The 20,434-nt window shown below is 39.9% G+C and overlaps 1 protein-coding gene across 2 annotated transcripts in view; it reads left to right on the top strand.

Moving 5' to 3' along the window:
• LOC6050364 (multidrug resistance protein homolog 49) overlaps positions 1-19,093 on the top strand; it is a 37,725-nt gene extending 18,632 nt beyond the window's left edge. The window contains exons 1-10 of one of the 2 annotated variants that reach the window (XM_038261848.1): positions 7,775-8,139; positions 13,694-13,937; positions 14,005-14,198; positions 14,561-14,806; positions 14,870-15,041; positions 15,130-15,789; positions 15,852-17,395; positions 17,453-17,615; positions 17,677-17,871; positions 17,938-19,093. In XM_038261848.1, the coding sequence (XP_038117776.1) occupies positions 13,728-13,937; positions 14,005-14,198; positions 14,561-14,806; positions 14,870-15,041; positions 15,130-15,789; positions 15,852-17,395; positions 17,453-17,615; positions 17,677-17,871; positions 17,938-18,489 (3,936 nt within the window). In that variant the 5' untranslated portion in view covers positions 7,775-8,139; positions 13,694-13,727 and the 3' untranslated portion in view covers positions 18,490-19,093. Of the gene's footprint in view, positions 1-7,774; positions 8,140-13,693; positions 13,938-14,004; positions 14,199-14,560; positions 14,807-14,869; positions 15,042-15,129; positions 15,790-15,851; positions 17,396-17,452; positions 17,616-17,676; positions 17,872-17,937 lie in introns of those variants that run through there. The other variant, XM_038261849.1, reaches the window with a different exon arrangement.
• The last annotated feature ends 1,341 nt before the right edge of the window (positions 19,094-20,434 follow it).

The following is a 20,434-nucleotide window of genomic DNA, read 5'->3' as shown; positions in this document are numbered from 1 at the left end:
TTTCACTCGGCACGTGCAATATCGACTCGGTGGGAAATTCTAGCTTGAATGGCTTGTACACGGCTGTCACTTTCATTCACAAAGTCATACCGGCGTTTGATGACGGTATCGATAATGACGCTCCCCTGCCACGACGGCCATTGGAAAGAACAACGAAACACCTACATGACAAAGTGATGATGGTGGGTTTACTGAATGCAATTACGATAATGCCAATGCCATTAATCATCATTGGTAGTGCCATTACAGTTTATAAAAAAAGATGTGACACAATTGGAAACTGTTGCTAGTAAATATAGGTGGTTTGGTGAAAAGACTAATCTGAATTATTAATAAACCTTAACATACACTCAACCCCCGGTGGTTGGTCACTTTTTTATTTGACACTTTTTTAGTTTGTACCCCGTTGGTTGGTCAAAGTCAAACTAAAAAGTGTCGAACTGTCACTTTTTACACGGCGCTCACGCACACTATCAAAACACACGTTTGGTAGTGTGTGTGAACTGCCTATGTTCACATAAATGTCCCATATGAGCAATTCTCGCTGAAACCGTCCCACTAGATGCACATGTTCTCAAATCGTTACGGCAATGTTCTCATTCGATTCGGCGCACCAAAAAACCATATAAACAACCTTCGAACCGATGAAATTGTCAGCCGTTAGCCACCTGTAAAGCAAAACTTGTTTTGAACTATGGATTTTTTCGAAAAAATGCCCTATTTTGGAGAAATGATATCTCCTAAAATATATTACCTAACATCAAAAAGTTATATATCGTTGGAAAGGTAATCGCAAGAGCTTTCTATCGCACTTTGAAAAACATTTCAAAAATTATTTTTTGAAGGGTATTTTTCAAGGTTTTTAAGAAACTTACTCTTAATTTTGATTTTTGACCGTGTTCGCAACCACTTATCATTACGCAACCATTTTCATTCGAAAGATTGGACGATTTTGCATAAAATCAATTTGAGAAAAGTAGTGTAATGAAATAGTTTTCGTATAGTAATTAGCGCATGAAAGAAATTGGTCATATTTCTGTTAAAAATAACCAAAGCTCAGACTTCAGAAATGAGCCATATTTACAGGCAAAACAAAGCAGGATTGTATTTTAGCCGAATGTACAGTTATCTGAGGCAAATCTGGACATTTAGGATGAATAGGAAAAGCTATTTAAACTATGTTTTCACTAATCAGATCATATTTTTAATTTGTTTATGTACAAACAAACATAAACAAACAAGTTTCTAAATTTTAAGCTTTTAAGTACTCTGAAAACTAATGTCCTCACTTAGACTGTAGTCTCGATTCGCCACATTTCACTGAAGTAATATTTTATGTACAGAATTTGTTTTGGGAAGGTCTGCATTATTCGAATAACCTCAATAGTGCACAAAAAAGTGCAAAGTCGAAATCATTTTTATTTTTTTGATCAAGTTAAAACTTGGTGGGGCTGTTGATACCATCAAAATAAGCAAAAAACTCGATTTTCGTCCAAATCGGACTACGCGCTTTTATTTGACACAACCACAAAGTTTCGCTTTTTTTGTAAACAATGTTAAAAACCTTCATTTTCAAACAGCTATTTCTCTAAAACCGCAAGCGTTCAGAGTCAAGCCAGAACTCACTAGAAAGATAATTGGACGTAGAATCAATATGTGTTGTTTTTCAATTAAAACTATTTTTAGTGTATTTATGTTGCGCAAATGAAAACTTTATACTTTGTTTTCATATTGAGAGCAATTAAAATTAAAGTTCGGATTCATTGAACTTTTTTTTTTACATAGAATAGAGAAGAGCGGGGCAAAGGTAAGCACCTAGTGACAATCATTCTGTCACCGATGACCATAGACTATTTTTGATTCTTTGTATGTACCAAATGGTACCCCTATCACTTGCCTTCAAAACGTAGTACTTGGATGTATCTCAAATCGCTTTTATGTCGAGAACCAGGCAATTACCCAATGAAATTAAGTGCGTAGCTTTGCCCCGTATGTTGGGCAAAGGGATTTTTCACTTTTTTTTTGTTTTTAAAGTTAATTTTTCATCCAGTTTTCAAATGGGGGTAGTTTTTTACCCCAAATAAAGATAAATTTATCGTAAATTGACTTATGTCAAATAAAAGCGCGTAGTCCGATTTGGACGAAAATCGAGTTTTTTGCTTATTTTGATGGTATCAACAGCCCCACCAAGTTTTAACTTGATCAAAAAAATAAAAATGATTTCGACTTTGCACTTTTTTGTGCACTATTGAGGTTATTCGAATAATGCAGACCTTCCCAAAACAAATTCTGTACATAAAATATTACTTCAGTGAAATGTGGCGAATCGAGACTACAGTCTAAGTGAGGACATTAGTTTTCAGAGTACTTAAAAGCTTAAAATTTAGAAACTTGTTTGTTTATGTTTGTTTGTACATAAACAAATTAAAAATATGATCTGATTAGTGAAAACATAGTTTAAATAGCTTTTCCTATTCATCCTAAATGTCCAGATTTGCCTCAGATAACTGTACATTCGGCTAAAATACAATCCTGCTTTGTTTTGCCTGTAAATATGGCTCATTTCTGAAGTCTGAGCTTTGGTTATTTTTAACAGAAATATGACCAATTTCTTTCATGCGCTAATTACTATACGAAAACTATTTCATTACACTACTTTTCTCAAATTGATTTTATGCAAAATCGTCCAATCTTTCGAATGAAAATGGTTGCGTAATGATAAGTGGTTGCGAACACGGTCAAAAATCAAAATTAAGAGTAAGTTTCTTAAAAACCTTGAAAAATACCCTTCAAAAATAATTTTGAAATGTTTTTCAAAGTGCGATAGAAAGCTCTTGCGATTACCTTTCCAACGATATATAACTTTTTGATGTTAGGTAATATATTTTAGGAGATATCATTTCTCCAAAATAGGGCATTTTTCGAAAAATCCATAGTTCAAAACAAGTTTTGCTTTACAGGTGGCTAACGGCTGACAATTTCATCGGTTCGAAGGTTGTTTATATGGTTTTTTGGTGCGCCGAATCGAATGAGAACATTGCCGTAACGATTTGAGAACATGTGCATCTAGTGGGACGGTTTCAGCGAGAATTGCTCATATGCAAAAACAGCAAGCTGAGATAAACGCATTTGAAGTCTGTCCCACACATAAGGTTACGTGTTAATTTTTCACGAAAAAACTCGATTTCCTCTTGATTTCTAGAACAAAGTACTGGATGTTATAGGCTTTTCTGAAAGATCTCGCGATTCTGAACAAAACTGCATCAATAGCCCAAAAACTATGAAAATGCATATGGGACATTTATGCGATCAGGGGCAGTGAACTACGTGTAAAAGAGGTGTCAAACTAAAAAGTGACAACAGTTGGTGTCGACTCTAACCATCGGGGTTTGAGTGTACAACTAAAGATTCTTTAAAAAGTTGTAATTCGACAACCAAATACATGAAACGAAGTTGACTTTTTAGCTGTCGGCCACCATTTCTAGTACCAACCACTAGTGTCTTCCTTTTTATCTACAAGGACTTCGCCGCCCTGGGCTCCTAAGTGTATGAAAGTATGGCACGGAGCGACGGCGCCGAATACCCATATTTACACAAAGAATTTTAGAGCGCCCGCCGCGGGATTCGGACCGGCGACCTCTGGATTGTGAGTCCAGTGCGCGGTCCGATTGATCCACACGGGCGGGACATTTGTTATTTTGAATAGGTCAAACTCTTAACCCTACAACTCAAAACATCTGGAACGATCCTCGACGGATTCTCGTCGACTCGTCAACGTCGAGCGGGTCAGGCTCTGATTCTTATCAGCGTAATTGTGCAATAGTTTCGATCGTTAAACAAGACCGCTGGGTTTACCTCTCGCGGTAACAACTCTATCGATAGTTTGTGGGGAGAAAAGTTCTGATTAGCCTAATGCGCCGACGTAATAGAAGCCGGCGTGCATATTTTGTGTATAGTGTAAAAACTATTAAATAACTTTTTCCCAGCATTGTACCCTCGAGAGGCTTAATAGGGCTCACCCTATTTCGCGATGACCAAGTTTATCTAGTCTAATGAGTTTTAGGGGGACGAGTAAATTCATTGATCTTTGCGGTTTGTTTTGATACAATTTTTTGGTTTGAGGCGACTGATTGGTTTAAAAACAAGAATCGCGTACCAGTGGTTCTATATATTCGAGGCTGTTTTATTCTTGTTGACCTAGGTTTCAAACATTTTTTTTAAAGCCACCATTCGAAAATGCCTCGAAACCTTAGTTTAGTAATATTGGCAACTTGCGCAGATCCTGAGTGATGGATGAATAAGGACAAAACAAATAAAAATCAGGATTTATCTTGAGAGTATTCAGTCCAAATTTCAGCCGATTTGGTCAAAGTAGTGATTGGATATAGTGGCACCCGTTTTTTCAAACTGCCAACTTTAATTTGGTATATCTCAGAAATAGTACGACCTAACTTTCTTCAAATTTGTGTTTTTTTTTGCAATTCCATCGTGAAACTGTGCTACTTTTCATTACTGAAACGGGTGATGAAAAGTTGATCATTTCAGCACTTGTATCGAAAAGACATAAACTTTTCAATTTTGTTTTTATTCAAACGGTGAATTGCAAAAATTGTTTTTTTTTTCAGCAATCGTCGTATTTATCCCAATCGGAGAATCTTGTTGGATAAATTTACGTCTCGTGCTGAAAAAATCAAGTTTCGCAACGAGTTGCTAACAATATTTTGTACGATTCCGGAAAACGCTTTTTGAATAGAATTTTATGTCAAACATTAATGTGTTAAATACATTTATCGTTCAATTAAAAAAAATGAAGAATGTTACTTTTTGCAATTCCGTCGTGAAACTACTTACTTTTCCTGTCATTCTTGGACGACGAAATAGCCTACTTTTCTGTACCAAAAATAACAGAATCGAATAGCAACACTTTTCAAAATAAATGCTGAAAAGTTCAACTATTCAGCACTGAAATGGGTGCTGAAAAGTTGAACTTTTCAGCACTTGTTACGAAAAGTAACACTTTTGAACATTTTTTGATTTAACCCTTTCAAGCCTGATGGGTCATAATTTTCGTATGGTCTTAAGAATCATTTTCCCATCATTGGCTAAAAAAATATTTTTTTGAAAATTCAGGCCTGAAAGGGTTAAACGATTTATTGACAAAATACATGAAAATTTGACTTAAAATTTCACTCAATGGGTGTTTTTCGGAATTGCAAAAAAAATTGTATGGAACTCGTTGCAAAACTTGATTTTTTCAGCACTCTTCGTATTTATCCAACTCGGTGAACCTTGTACGACTCGTGCTGAAAAAATCCACTTTTTGCAACTTGTTGCAAAACTACTATTTCGATACTAGTTCTGAAAAATTCAACTTTTCTACATCCTTTTCAGTGCTGAAAAGTAGAACTTTTCAGCAATTCTATTGGAATGTATTAATTTTCCATTCTATTAGTTTTGGTAGAGAAAAGTAGGCCATTTCGTCATTCGAGAATGACAGGGAAAGTAAGTAGTTTCACGACGGAATTGCAAAAAAAAATATATTTTTTTTGAATCTCGAAAAACACTATTTTAGTGGAATAATGTCCAGCCATTTCACCATTTAAACTAAAACAATATTTAACAGTATTACTTTTCGACACAAGTGCTGAAAAGTTCAACATTTCAGTGCTGGAAAGAACAACTTTTTAGCCCTTAGTACGTCGTTTCGTCGTTCGAGAATGACAGGAAATTTCTGGGAAAATCTTATTATTTTTTCTGTAAGGAGCGGCCGTGGCTTACTGGTTACGGTGTTCGCCTTGTAAGCGAATGGTCCTGGGTTCGATTCCCATCTGCTCCCAACGAGAAAGTATAGGAAATATAAATCTTGAAACTCTGAACATGAACGAAAAATCAAAGTCGCTCGAGTCGGGGTTCGATCCCCCATCCTTTGGATTGGTAAGCAAAAATGCTAACCACTAGGCCATCGCGACTTGGTGAGCTATAACTGGAATTAGGAATACTGTTGCTATCAACTATATACGCGCTGGGTCCTTGTCCATTTGACAAGGGTTCGGAAGTTCTAAATAACGTTTGAACCCGATTAGTGCAAACGTTCTTCAGGGCGGGGCTTGTCGATAAAGCTGAAGTACCTCGCGCTCGGCTAGCCAGCGTAGAAATGGGTCACCGAAGCTCGGCAGAGCTAACACCTTCCAAATGCCTATGCGAGTTATTTGCATGTATAGAATGTAGATCTAAAAATACATGGAAACAACTCAATTTGTAAGAAGCGGCCGCGTGGTCCCGTTTGGTTGGTTGCACGTGTGTGTGCACAAATCTTATTATTTTTTCTGTAATTTGAAAAGTTATGAATTAACCCTCTACAACCCAACCCCGCCTTTGGACGGGCTTCGGTCTAAAAAAATAACCAAAAAACATTTTTCAACAAATTTTTGATGTTTAAAAAGCATTGGAAAGAAGAACTCTTAAAATTTTAGGGTTGGATGTTTGACTTGTTTTATCTGACTTTGTCAAAGTTTTTAAAAATGTAATTTTTTAGTTATCTTCTTTGGCTGTGTTTTTTACTAACCTTTCCTATAATTTAAGTAAAAAAAAGTATGCAGTAATTTTTGTAGTGTCCCTATTCCTCTACGCATTTTTTTTTACAATTTTAATGATAATCGTGCCATTCTAGAGCAGAAACAAATGAAAAACAAGCAAAAAATTGAAAAAGTGACTGTAAAAACATGAAAAAAAACTGAAAGGCAAAATGTTATGATCGGAGGTGGTAGAATAGGCTAAATACTACCAAGAACAAAGATTAAATAAACAAGATAAATGCAAATTGAAATACTAAAAATAAAACAAGAAAAACATTAAACAAGAGAAGTAAAGTTTTTTGCCGAACAAAAATTGCTCAAAATGACCTACTATATAACACGGAAAAAAATATAAATCTTCGAAAAACAAAAATTGGGCGGTAGAGGGTTAAAGTTTCACAAAAAAGATTTATTCAAAGTGTAACAGAAGGTTTTTTTTGTTATACTCTGTTATGTATGATAACTCTGAAAAAAAAAAGATTTATGTACTACAAAAACATCCTGAAATAAGGCAATTATAAAAAGAGGAAATTCATCGTTACACTTGTGTTCGTCATTGAGCACCACTGCCCTGAACGATCGCATTCCGACAGTCAAGTGATCTATATTAATTCTTGCTGATTCAAAACAATTAAGCAGACGCTTGCTGAAAATGCTGAACCCGGCTAAATGAATCAGACATGAGAAATGGTTGACACCCGACATTGTTGACGTTTTACTTGTAGCAAACCGCTCAACGTTCAAAGGGGGAAATTTAAAGTTTCACTCTGGAAACATTTACCCAAACCCATACCTGGCATGACATAACCACGCTGAAACCACGCTTCTGCCCAGCTGTGTTCGTTTCCGGTAGATCCCCATCGCGTCGTCTCGGCAGACTTGGGTTTCGATTAGTCAACATTTACCCAGCCGTTGCAACAATCTTGGAAAATCCCTGCTGAGTCTCTCTTCCAGACATGGGGGAGCAGTTCTTTTCGAGCGCGCCCGTGGATGTGGGGTTCCTTAAGACGTGAACCGACGACCTGTAGAACCGGGGAAGTCACGCACACCGGCGGCGATGGGAAAATCTTTGGCGCGCGATTCCTCGATCGATCGCGTGCCGCGGAATGATAATGACGCCTCTGTGTAGGGGGATGATGCTGCGTTCAGGGAACTGTGCTGAGTGACTGCTGTCTAGGGTGCTGCTGGTTGTGCAAGTTAGTCGGAACTCAAAGCTGGAATCGGAGCATCAGTCGATCGGAGGTTGTCGCGCGGAACGGATGCAAAGTCGGGCGCAGTGTGCCAGGGAACTATAGACGCAATCCGGAGGAACATAGTGAATTATTTTAGTGAACAAGTGGGGGATAGTGAAAAGTGATACTCGAGATTGAAATTTTATACGATGGGATCGTGAAGCTGGGAAGATTGTGACTGGTGGCAGCTTCGAGGAAATAGTCTCGCAAAAGTGAAAACAATTCAGAGTAGAATTGTGAAAAAAAGTTGAATGAAAAAGTACCTGAAGTTAAAGTGTTAAAAGGAAACAGTTTAAAAAAATTCTTTGGAATAATTTGCGTTCATTGAAAAGGTAAAAAAAAATATAACTGTTACTCAGAACTGAAAAAAAACTGAACAAATTTGACGTATCAAGTTACTGTTTGAAAAATCAACAAAACAAAAATGTGATTGAAAATCTATAGCCAAATCCTAAACATAGACAATTCTTATCAGATCAGGAAAAATATTTTTTTTTTCAGAGAACGATTCAAAAATAATTGTAGGACAACACGCGCAGCAGGCTCTAAATTTAAACAATTCGGTTGACGCAACATTTTAACGAATTTTAAGAGCGAGTCCACGAGCAAAGCATTCCCATCTCGCATCGACTACTAGCATCTGGCCAAAATATGAGCACTCTAGGTCATCGGGAAATGGGGCAAATCGGGACACAAAGTTTGAAGGTTCAAAAACGTAAAAAATCTTAAAAAAGCTTTAACTTAGGAAAAAATCAATTTAATTTTAAAATTCAAAATGCATCTGAAAGGGCTTAAAAAATGCAACAAAAAGTAGGGAGAAGCATCCGAATTGATTAAATCCAGAGGGAGTAATTGGCATTTTAGTGAAAAAATAGCATTTGAGACTGAAAACGATTTGCGTAAGGCAGTTTAACATATTTATAAGACACTTTTCTTTTAGTGAATTTTTTGGTTGTAAATTTTAGCTCGGAGGACCCCTTAGATCCCATTTTCTGGTGATAATTTTATCATATTCGTTAAACTGCCTTACCCAAAGCGTTCTTAGTCTCAGATGGTAGTCCCAGATGTCCCCTACAAGCTGCAGGTCGAACCGAGTTGATATCTGGATGGAACAGTTTTTTATTTGAGTTTGAACATTATGCTATTTTTTCACTAAAATGCCAATAACTTCCTTAAGGTTTAACCGATTGGGCTGCTCCACCCTGCATTTAGTTGCATTTTTTTCAGATGCATTTTGAATTTTGAAATTAAAGTGAATTTTGCTTAAGTTACAGCCAGGGACAGGGGGAGGAATTCAGAATAAAAGGAGGAATTAAGAGTATAATTCGAGTAGTGGCGACTTATGTTTTATATTTTGCATATTTTAGTTAATCTATTGCAGCAATATTTTAACAAATGGCATTTTTCCGGAATATTTTTAGATTTGACTAATTTTGCGTATATAAAAAACACAAATAAGCTTGATATTAACTTTGAACGAATTCAGCATTTCCAAAACTCACCCTTCCGAGTTCTGATTCAATTCAATATGTTAATTTATTTTGTTTTGCCTAAATCATTCAACTTTTATTTCATTTAACGGTGCACATCACCCAGAGCTTTTGCACCAAGATTTTTGTTACAGATATTTTAGTATTTTCGAAACTAAGGTAACCATCGATATATTTTTTTATTCATCTCTTAAAATACTATCAACTTAGTGACTTACAACAAAATTTGCCTATTTTTACAATCCGATTGTTACAGGATTGGGTCTATAAGTTTGTCAATTTTTGGATAAGAAGACAACAACTCGCAAGGTTGCTGTGCACTAGGGTGACAAGAAAAAAAAATTGGAGAATCTTAAGATATATTTTATGACTCAATTCCTTAGGCAAAAAGTATGTGTGAGATTCTTGTAGGAAATTTAATTTCCTACAACTTTGTCGTAAAAAGTTGTGTAAATTTGGAAGGTGTAAAACTTGTAGTTGTAATACAACCTCTTTTATGATGTTATATCACCTCAATTTAGAGTGAAAAAGTGACAAAACGCTAAAATATAGGAAAATTTACACATCTTCTATAAATATAAAAAAATTCGATGGTTTTGTTCGAACGCGAATCAGTTTAACACGGAACGTCGGATCGAGGAGCTTTTTGTTGCGTTAGGTTCGTGTAAGCCCAAGGAAGGTTTATATGCTAAAAAATTGCATTTAAGCCACTCTGGGACCGATTCCGGAGCATCTGCAGATTGTATGGGAAAATTTAGGTAAACTCAAATTTTGATCACAGGAGGCTGAATAAGCAAACAAGCTATACGTCAAGAAATAAAAAAAGACAAGACGAAGTTTGTCGGGTTAGGCTTGTTATTCAATGTAAAATTACACATTTTTTGACATAAAATATGTACCCGTTCCCCGATGTAATATTACCATGACTTTCAACCTTGCAAAAATTCAACTGTGTAAAGGTGACTGACATTTCACTCATACACTGAAATAAAAAAAGTACCAAATTCCTAAGTTCTAGGAGTTTTGGCTCCTTTCCTTATTTAGTAATAGGGTTTTTTAGATTACTTAATAAGCAAAGGAGGCAAAATTCCAAGAATTTAGAAATTCGGTACTTTTTTTTATTTCAGTGTAGCACACACATAGCAGTTTAATACATTAAAACTAAGTAAAAATGTTTTAAATGAATGAATTAATTTCTATCAATTGCTAAGTGGGTACAATTCAAGGCCTTCACGTCAAATTCAATCCATTTTTTGGGACAGGAAACATATTTTGCTTTTACGTAATTTCCAAAAAGCTAAAAAAACAATTACGTAGTACTGTTGGTACGGGACCCTAACCCCTGAACGCCAAAATAAGTTAATTAATAAATTAGTACTACTAAATTGGAAAAGTGCTCCCGCACAATTTAGTGCTTCATTATTTTAAGTTTACCCGCCACATTGGGGGGTAAAATCACGGCCAAACCACTGCTACTTTGCGATAGTAATGGACAACCAGCGGAGACCACTACAAATTGCGGACCATTTGCATTACGAGCATCAGATTTGTCTAGGTTGTTCTTCTAATTGGCTCATATTACCTTGATTATTGTGGATACGCAAGACAACTATAGTCTGGTCATGAGGGATATCGGTTTTTTGGTTCTTTAACTAGTCGTAAAAAACGCAAAATTGTGGCAATATTTCAAGGGATTTTTAACGATCACGAGTTCAAAACAAAGTACAGTCACATAAGTTTAAAAATTCCCCAGCAACTTGTTTAAACTTGCTAGAAAATATTCCATCCAACAGGAATAATCCGTTGGTCTGACGCAGTCAGCTTAACCTTACGTGCGCGGTGAATTCACCCGTAACTTTGCAACGCGAGTGTTAATGTATTCCGCACAGTTCACAGCGATTAACATAAATCGTTGATTTATTTGCTGAATCAAACACGGGCGCATCCTCTTCAATTGGGATGTTTTAACCCGCGCGGGATGTTAATTCTGTTCTGAAGCTATCGATCATCGAACTTCCCCCTATTGGCAGTCTGGAATTCCGTTGTGACAACCAGAATCGTGAGTTATATGTTTTACAGAAATTGCTGTAATTAAGATATTTCGCAACCCGCGCGGGGATCAGCAAAATTTATCGGTTTTTTTCTTGGGAGGGGAATTTTAATTAGCTGCAATTTGTCCAGAGGGTATTTCTGAATCGATCAATCATTCTATCGAGCTCATAAATTAAAGAAATTAATAAGTGGCACTTAAAGTCACAGCTGGAAACGTTAAACTTTCAGGTGCATTTTCTCACCAACTGTTCGGCACGAGCGGGTGAGGGTGGACACGAATAAATTTGACTTAAGCCCTAATTGCTGTTTAACCCAGTCAGTTTCAATTAGATTTGAAAAGTTTGATGATTATAGGACAGATCTGAATAAACACTCCTGAACAAATCATCAAGTGTCCACACCAATCACAATCGTCAGCTGTTCGAATCGAATTGCTTGGGCAAGGTATGATTGAGAAGTGTTTCAAGAATATATTCCAATCTATTTAGCACTGGACCAGAGCTACCGGAATACTGTGTATCCAATTGAAAAGTGATTGCTTTTGTTGCTAGTATGTTCAGCGAGGCGAGTGATCGTTAAATTTTTCTTCGAAGCACGTGCTGGACTTATTTGAAAATGGGATCAGAACTCAGATGTTGAAGAAAATCAAATGGAACTAGATAAGTGAAAAATAATAATGAATCATGATAACTTGCAATATTATCATTCTAAGGGCAAATTTACCAATAACAAAGAAATACAAGAAACGAAAACGAGCGTTTAGTTTCATAAAAAAAGTGGTCCTCCTTCTCAGTAATGTGGCTCAAAATAAATTAAATATTGTCTTCTTATTTTCGAGTTCCTCTTGAAAAGTATCGGAGATATTTATTGTAGTACAGTCCAGACTCGATTATTCGACGGCCTTGGAATAATTTCACTTTGTCGCGCTTGAGTATGGCCCCTAAACTACGCTAAAGTGATATAGAAAATTTAAATCTAAGATGGTGGCCAAAATGGCGTTGAAGAAATATTGAAAAAAAAAAGCTTTTCTGTTCAAATTTGACTAAAATGGATCAATTCTGATGATAAAAGTAAAAAAAAAACCGTTTTTTGTTTGTTCATGATTCAATTATTTGAAATTCCATAAAAATATTCTGATAATCTAAACTTCGAATAATCGAGGCTTCGGTAATCGAGTCTGGACTGTAATGATTGTGCAAAATTGTGCTAAAAATACATGTTGAGAAAAAGTTGTGTATTTTAAATTTCTTTAAAATAAGGAATAAAATTAATTAAAAATTGTGTTGCTGGAAAAAAAATCTAAATTTGTCGCTATTCTTATAAAAGGTAGTCAAAAAAAAAATAAAATTTGTTAGCAATGAACAATCATGAACTAATAAATTAATTAATTTGAATATTGGGTCGTAAATAAACGAGCAAAAAGTATTTAAATGTGCTTCATATCGAATTTAAGTAAAAACAAATATTTTTAAATTACTTTCAGAATTAAAAAAAAAACATGCTACAGAAAAAAGTAAAACGTACGTCGAGTTGAAAATTCGATGTTATAAATTTACCTCTTTTTCTATCTGGTTTTAGGCTGGTACAAATATCCCGGTCCGAAAAGTCAGTGGGCAAAAAAATAATATTTTTTTTTTCAAAATAAGCATTCAAATTTCAATAGAAATTGAAGTGCTGACATCAATTTAAAATACAATCCTCTGTGTTTAGAATAATTTTAACATGCTTGGGTTTATTTTAAAATCTATGCTTTTTTTTGAAATTTTCGATGTACAGTACCGAAAAAAGTTTTTGTTTCTTCAAAAACACCCAAACAGCAAAAAATAAAATAATGGCTTATTGGACCATTCCAAAAAGAACTCGAAATATCTAAAAAAAGTTGAATTAATATTAAAACATTTAAAATGTAGCCTTGCTCAGTAGGCTGAAAAAGGGAATATTGCTCCTAAGAATACCTAGAAATATTTGGTTCTTGAAGTTTCATGTCTGTTATCTATCTTTCGTCAAAAAAATCTAAATTTCAAATGCAATGCCCACTAATCTGCCGAGAAATTTTTGAGCTCAAAACATGTCAATTCTTGTAATGTGTAATGTTTCTTGTTACGTGAGTGTTTTGTTAATTGATTTTAAATGAATTAATATTTTTACATTTTCCAATAAAATAATGATCTTTTATATTTTGCTTTTTTCAAAGACATGGATGGTTTCTTGTATGATAGAAATTTGGATTGAAATAATAACTACACGAAAAAATTAAAAAAAAGAATGAAACTAAGCAATTTAATAAATTCCTTACAAATCATGTATAGTTTTTAACCACAAAATATTTCATTTCTACTTCCAGGTCACATCCCGCTGACCGGTAGCAGAATCTCACAATGACCAACAAGGAGTACCCGCAGCAGAACGGCGGCTCCCAGCCGGTTGTGGTCAACTATAAAAATGGCATCAGCAATGACGCCATGTCCGAGTGCAGCCACAAGGCGGGCGGCGGCTCGACAAACATGCTGAACATCATCTTCAAAAAGGCCGCCCAGAAAACCGTTCAGGAGGAGAGCAGCTACAAGCCGGTGTCGTACCTTCAGCTGGTGAGTGCAAATTTTGTTGAGCATATTTTCGGTTTTGAAGACATTGTTTCTGTTTCTGCAATTCCAGTTCCGGTTCGCCACATGGGGAGAAATCTCAGCCACCGTCGGGGGCATCCTGCTGGCTTCGCTAGCCTCCCTGGGACTGCCGTACGGTGTGATACTGTACGGTGAGTTCACAGCCCAGCTGGTCGAGCGAACGCGAGGGATCGGCCGATCGCCGGAGACTTCCATTCTGTCCATGTTTGGAGGTGGTGAAATTCTGTAAGTATCACACACACCTTGTTGGTGACTCCCCACTGGAATGACACTTGATAAAACGAGAATGCAAATTTCAATAAATCGAAGATTTACGTCCACTTGAACTATTCCGACGAAAACAATCAATGGCTTGAGCACGTGCTCGGAGCACGTGTAGCAAGTATCGAAGTATCGGCTAACCAATTGATATCAATTGACACTTTTCACACTTTTGCGTCGTGATTACTTGCGACAAACAAGACGCCGCAGACTCAATTTAATTAATGCACGAGTCCGGAGAGTTCCCCGGGCGAACAAATATTCATCAAGACACTTTAAAGTGCATAAATCATCTGATTATGACTGATCGTCAATTCTTCTTTCAGGATCAATGCCACCGAGGCGGAGAACTATGCCGCCATCTACGACGATGCCAAAGCCTTCGGCCTGGGCGTGCTGTTTATATCGGTGATACAGTTCCTAGCGTCGGCGCTCAGCATCGACGTGATCAACCGCTCGGCCCAGCACCAGATCAGCCGGATACGGCGCCTCTTTCTGCGGGCCGTTCTGCGCCAGGACATGACCTGGTACGACCTGAACAGCGACGACAGCTTCGCCGTCCGGTTGACAGAGTGAGTTCCTCTAAAATCCTAAAACCATAAGATATGAATAACCCTAACTGTTTTGTTTTACAGTGATCTGGACAAGCTAAAGGAAGGAATCGGCGAGAAGCTGTCGATCTTTACGTTTTTAGCCATGTCCTTCACGGCCTCGGTGCTGGCCTCGTTCGTGTACGGATGGGAGCTGACGCTGGTGGTGTTGAGTTGTGCACCGTTTATCATCATTGCGACAGCGGTTGTGGCGAAGGTATGTTAGCGGCGTGCAGCCGCGGAAATTTGCGATGTGTTTCCCCTCGCAATCAGCGCACTTTACGCTCGCTTTGTGTGTTTTCCAGGTTCAAAGCTCACTCACCGAAAAAGAACTGAAAGCGTACTCGTCGGCGGGAACCGTCGCCGAAGAGGTGTTCAGCAGCATCCGCACGGTGGTGGCGTTCGGAGGTGAACGCAAAGAGCAGGATCGCTACCGAAGCCGGCTGACGTCGGCCGAAATCAACGGCCGCAAGAAGGGCGTCTTCTCCGGCATCGGCGGCGGCATCATGTGGTTCATCATCTACTGCTGTTACGCGCTAGCGTTCTGGTACGGGATCAGCTTGATCCTGGAGGATCGCGGAAAGGACGTCGTGGACTACACGCCGGCTGTGCTGATCATCGTACTGTTTGGCGTGCTGGCCGGCGCGCAGAATCTGGGCCTGTCGTCTCCTCACCTGGAAGCGTTCGCCTCGGCGAAGGGATCGGCGGCGAGCATCTTTTCGGTGATTGATCGCGTGCCGGACATTGATTCGCTGGGCGAGGACGGGCTGCAGCCGGAAACGCTGCGGGGGGAGATCACCTTTAGCGATGTTCAGTTTCGGTATCCGGCGCGGAAGGACGTGCAGGTGCTGCAGGGGCTGAACTTGGTCGTGGAAGCGGGCAAAACGGTAGCCCTGGTGGGACCTTCCGGGTGTGGCAAGTCGACCTGCTTGCAGCTGATTCAGCGATTGTACGATCCAATGAATGTAAGTTTTTTTGAGAATCTGCTAAATATTGGCTTTGATACAAGATTCGACTGTTTTCACAGGGTACCGTAACGATCGACGGAAACAAGGTCAACGAAATGAACATCCGGTGGCTGCGATCGTTCATCGGAGTGGTCGGCCAGGAGCCGGTGCTGTTTGCCGCCAGTATTGCAGAGAACATTCGCTACGGAAAGCCGGACGCGGACCACCATGAGATTGAAGCAGCTGCCAAAATTGCCAATTGCCATACTTTTATCACTAAGCTACCGAATGGGTATCACACACTGATTGGGGAGCGGGGAGCACAGCTGTCCGGAGGACAAAAGCAACGAATTGCCATAGCACGAGCGCTGATCAGGAATCCGAAGATTCTACTGCTGGACGAAGCGACTTCCGCGCTGGATCCAACGTCCGAGAAGCGAGTCCAGGACGCGCTGGAAAAGGCAAGCCGCGGTCGTACGACCCTGGTGGTGTCCCACCGATTGTCAACCATCACCAACGCCGACAAGATCGTGTACATCGACAAGGGAGTCGTAGCGGAGCAGGGAACCCACGATGAACTGATGGCCAAGAAGGGAATGTATTACGATCTGGTTATTGCAAGTGGGGCGCAAAAGCACGACGAGAACGATGATGAGTTGGATGTGGTATCGGATGGACAGAAGGGTGATACCACGGACGACGATGTCGTGGGTTCGGATGACGAGTCTGACGGTAGCAAGTCGGCCGAGGTGGTCGAGGAAGACACGGAGAAAGCGTACCCGGTGTCGATGTTCCGGCTGCTCAAGTGGAACTCCCCGGAGTGGCCGTACATTCTGTTCGGTTGTGCGGCTTCCATGGTCGTCGGATCGTCCTTCCCTACCTTCGCCGTTCTCTTCGGAGAGATGTACGGCATTCTTGGCCATCGTGACGCCGAGTTTGTCCGCAGCGAGTCCAACTTCTACTCATCGCTGTTCTTGGTCCTCGGACTCGTCACCGGGGTGGGAACCTTCTTCCAGACTTATCTCTTCAACGTGGCCGGAGTTCGGCTTACGGCACGACTACGACAAAAGACTTTCAAGGCGATCCTCAGCCAGGAGATGGCTTGGTACGACGATACCAACAATGCCGTGGGAGCGCTTTGTGCACGGCTTTCCGGAGATTGTGCCAGCGTGCAGGGCGCAACCGGAACTCGCATCGGATCGCTGCTACAGGCTGCCTCCACGATCTGCATCGGAATCGGAATCGCTCTGTACTACTCGGTCAATCTCACGCTCGTTTCGGTGGTCGCAATTCCGGTCGTGCTGGGAGCTATCATGCTGGAATCTCGCTACATGGAATCCAGCGGACTGAAGGAGAAGCAATCGCTGGAGGGTGCCATCAAGCTGGCTGTGGAAGCGATCTCCAACATCCGAACGGTTGCCAGTCTGGGACAGGAGCCGCACGTTCTTGAGCGGTATTACAAAGAAATGGAAAAGGTTGATGTGGCGTGTCGGAAGAAGACGCGACTTCGAGGAACGGTGTTTGCGCTGGGTCAAATCATGCCGTTTATGGGCTACGGCTTGGCACTGTTCTACGGAGGCAAGCTGGTCTCGGAGAAAGATTTGGACTACAAGGATGTGATCAAGTGAGGATTTCTTTGATTTATATTCTAGTTGAGAATACTAATCTAAGTTCTTTTCAGAATATCCGAAGCGCTGATCTTCGGCGCTTGGATGTTGGGACAAGCACTGGCCTATGCTCCGAACGTGAACTCAGCAATGCTATCTGCTGGTCGTCTATCGAAATTGTTTGATCGCATTCCAAAGATGCACAACCCGTCAAGTTCTTACAATCCGCTGTTCCAGGTAGGTGTTAATCTTGTTTTCAAAAATAAACATAACCTCAACGTAACCCTTCCTTCAACAGAATCACGACGGTGGCATCCAATTCAGCAACGTCGAGTTCCGTTACCCCACGAGGCCGACCGTACCGATTCTGCAGGGCCTGAACCTGGAGATCAAACCTGGCCACACCGTTGCGCTGGTTGGACCGTCCGGCTGCGGCAAGTCAACGTGCATCCAACTTCTGCTGCGCTACTACGACCCGGAAGGTGGCAAAGTGGTACGTTTTAGTCACGACCGTGTTGCCGTCCAAAACAATCCAACTAAAATAACATTCCTTTTACAGGCGGTTGACGGCGTTGCCACCACCGACTACCAGCTGGGCCGCATCCGCGCCCAAATGGGCCTCGTGTCGCAGGAACCAATCCTGTTCGACCGGACCATCGCCGAGAACATCGGCTACGGAGACAACTCGCGTGACATTCCGATGCCGGAAATCATCGAAGCCGCCAAGCTGGCCAACATCCACGAGTTCATCATCAATCTTCCCAAGGGCTACGAAACCAGCCTCGGCGCGAAGGGCGCTCAGCTGTCCGGCGGTCAAAAGCAGCGGATCGCAATCGCGCGAGCGCTCGTCCGCAATCCTCGCATTCTGCTGCTGGACGAGGCCACGTCAGCGCTAGACAACCAGAGCGAAAAGATTGTCCAGAACGCGCTGGATCACGCCCGGAAGGACCGGACCTGCATCATGATCGCGCATCGGCTGACCACAATCCAGAACGCGGACATGATTTGTGTAATCCAGAACGGAGTGGTGGTGGAAAAGGGCACACACGACGAGCTGATGGCGCACAGCAAAACCTACGCCAAGCTGTACACGATGCAACAAGTGGCTTAAAAGTGCACTTAGACGAATGAAAAAAAAAAATCAAGCTCAGTATTTATAACCTATTATTTTTGTAATTATTTAAAATTTGCTGATTCAATCAGAGAAAACTACGTGCCGTATTGGGTGTATGTTTCAGTACATCCGTAGAGTTCTACGCGAACCAAAAACAGCGCAAATTCTGGGCAGACCTCCGAAACAGCCGCAGAGTTTGCACACATAGACTTAACCTAGTGATACTGGAAACGCCTCCTTACTATTAGCATTGTAATTTTTATATATGTTTAAAAATGCAAGCTTCTATTTATACTGCAGAAAAAAGAGACTTCCTAAAAGTCAAACAAGCAAGCAAAAGCAATAAAGGTGCACGCACAGTTGAAATTTTACACAGCACAATGCTCTCTTTCAACTTCTTCAATGCATAGAAAAAAAAACTATTCAGGCTCATCGAACAAATCAAACTCAAATCTACCGTTATATACCATTGAATCTTGAAAAAGTGATATTTATAAGAACTTCAAATACTACAAGTTAACTTGATGTTGTTGCAATTTATTTATAGTTTACGTCGAAGATAGATCCAATAAATGAATTATTGTTGTATTTTAAAACAAAATCAGTAATTTTTTTTCAAACTCTTCCTCAAAAAAATAATTATTTGTCAATTTACACCTATGCGGTATGTATTCTTCGTATTCTTCCTCCCCAGTTGATTCTGTGAAATGTGATCCGTTAACAGAATTTGTCTCTGCCGTTAATGCAACGCAGTAGGCCTGGCCGCTTTATTTTTTGCAATACATGTTCAGGGTTAAGCGGATGTATTGAGGGCATCACTATTGACAAGAAAGACCTTAGGGCGTAATCAAACTACATGTTCTTTCGGGAAGCTTTCTTCAGACTGGTTGTGCCTTGTGCTCAATTAAATTTGATTAAACAAAAGTGAAATTAGTCAAAATCGAAAAAAAAAATTACAGACGTTATTGCCAGAGCAGTTGAAATTTAGCAATGAATCAAAAATGATCAGTGGGAGCCAATCATTCGTTCATTGTTCAACCCCTGAAATCCCTACTTTATTAGTCATAATCGGCGCCTTCCCAAAAAGCATGCAGTTCATGAAAGGAAAGAATGTTGGTCCAATACTTGAATTTGTAGACTCATCAGTAGGGCTAGTGAATATTTGAGTATTAAAAATATAAATATGTATATTTATTTTCTTACGGTTTGTGCTAAACTTTTAAGTTTTTTCAAGATGTCAAATATTGTTGCCATGCTAAAGAAAAAAAAATAATCAATTTACAGGCATTCGTTTGAGTTGTGTCAATAAAATTTTTTATTTTTATTTATAAGATCTTTGATCCTTTTTATAAAATAGGATTTTTTTTATTTAATTGTCTAAAAAAACCTAGATAATGATATAGTCGACTCTCTGGCTGTCGACTTTCTCGATATCAATAATCAAGCATCCCATGCGCCAGTGCCAACGCACACCGCAGGTTTGGTTTTCTAGCTTCGGTACGTGCCTGAACCCATTTGTGTATTGGTATCTTGGTACATCGTACCAGCGCACCACGACACTCTCGGCTCGCCCCATCGGTTGTGTGTCTGGCACTCACCCGAGGCATGAAACCAGCGTGCCGTGGTACGCGCCGTGGTATTGGACCCGTTTTGTACCGCCAGCGCGTACCACGGCATGTACCTCGGCTCGTATCGAGTGAAGCACCTTGGCTCATACACCGGGTTCATGCCATGGGTGAGTGCCAGACACAAAACCGACGCGGCGAACCAAGAGTGTCGTGGTGCGCTGGTACGATGAACCAAAATACCCTCGGTTCGTGTGAGTCGGGTACGGGTGTAAACCGAACAAAGCAGGCGCAAAGCAAACCCGAGTTACAAGTGAACCGCGTGTACCGCACGGTGCAGGGAAGCTTGTCAATATTGCTCCATCTACCGATTTGAA

Source organism: Culex quinquefasciatus, chromosome 3, assembly GCF_015732765.1.
Source record: "Culex quinquefasciatus strain JHB chromosome 3, VPISU_Cqui_1.0_pri_paternal, whole genome shotgun sequence".
In the NCBI taxonomy this organism is placed as follows: domain Eukaryota; kingdom Metazoa; phylum Arthropoda; class Insecta; order Diptera; family Culicidae; genus Culex; species Culex quinquefasciatus.
Note: the sequence above shows the minus strand (reverse complement) of the source record. Positions and strands in the feature narration are given on the sequence as shown.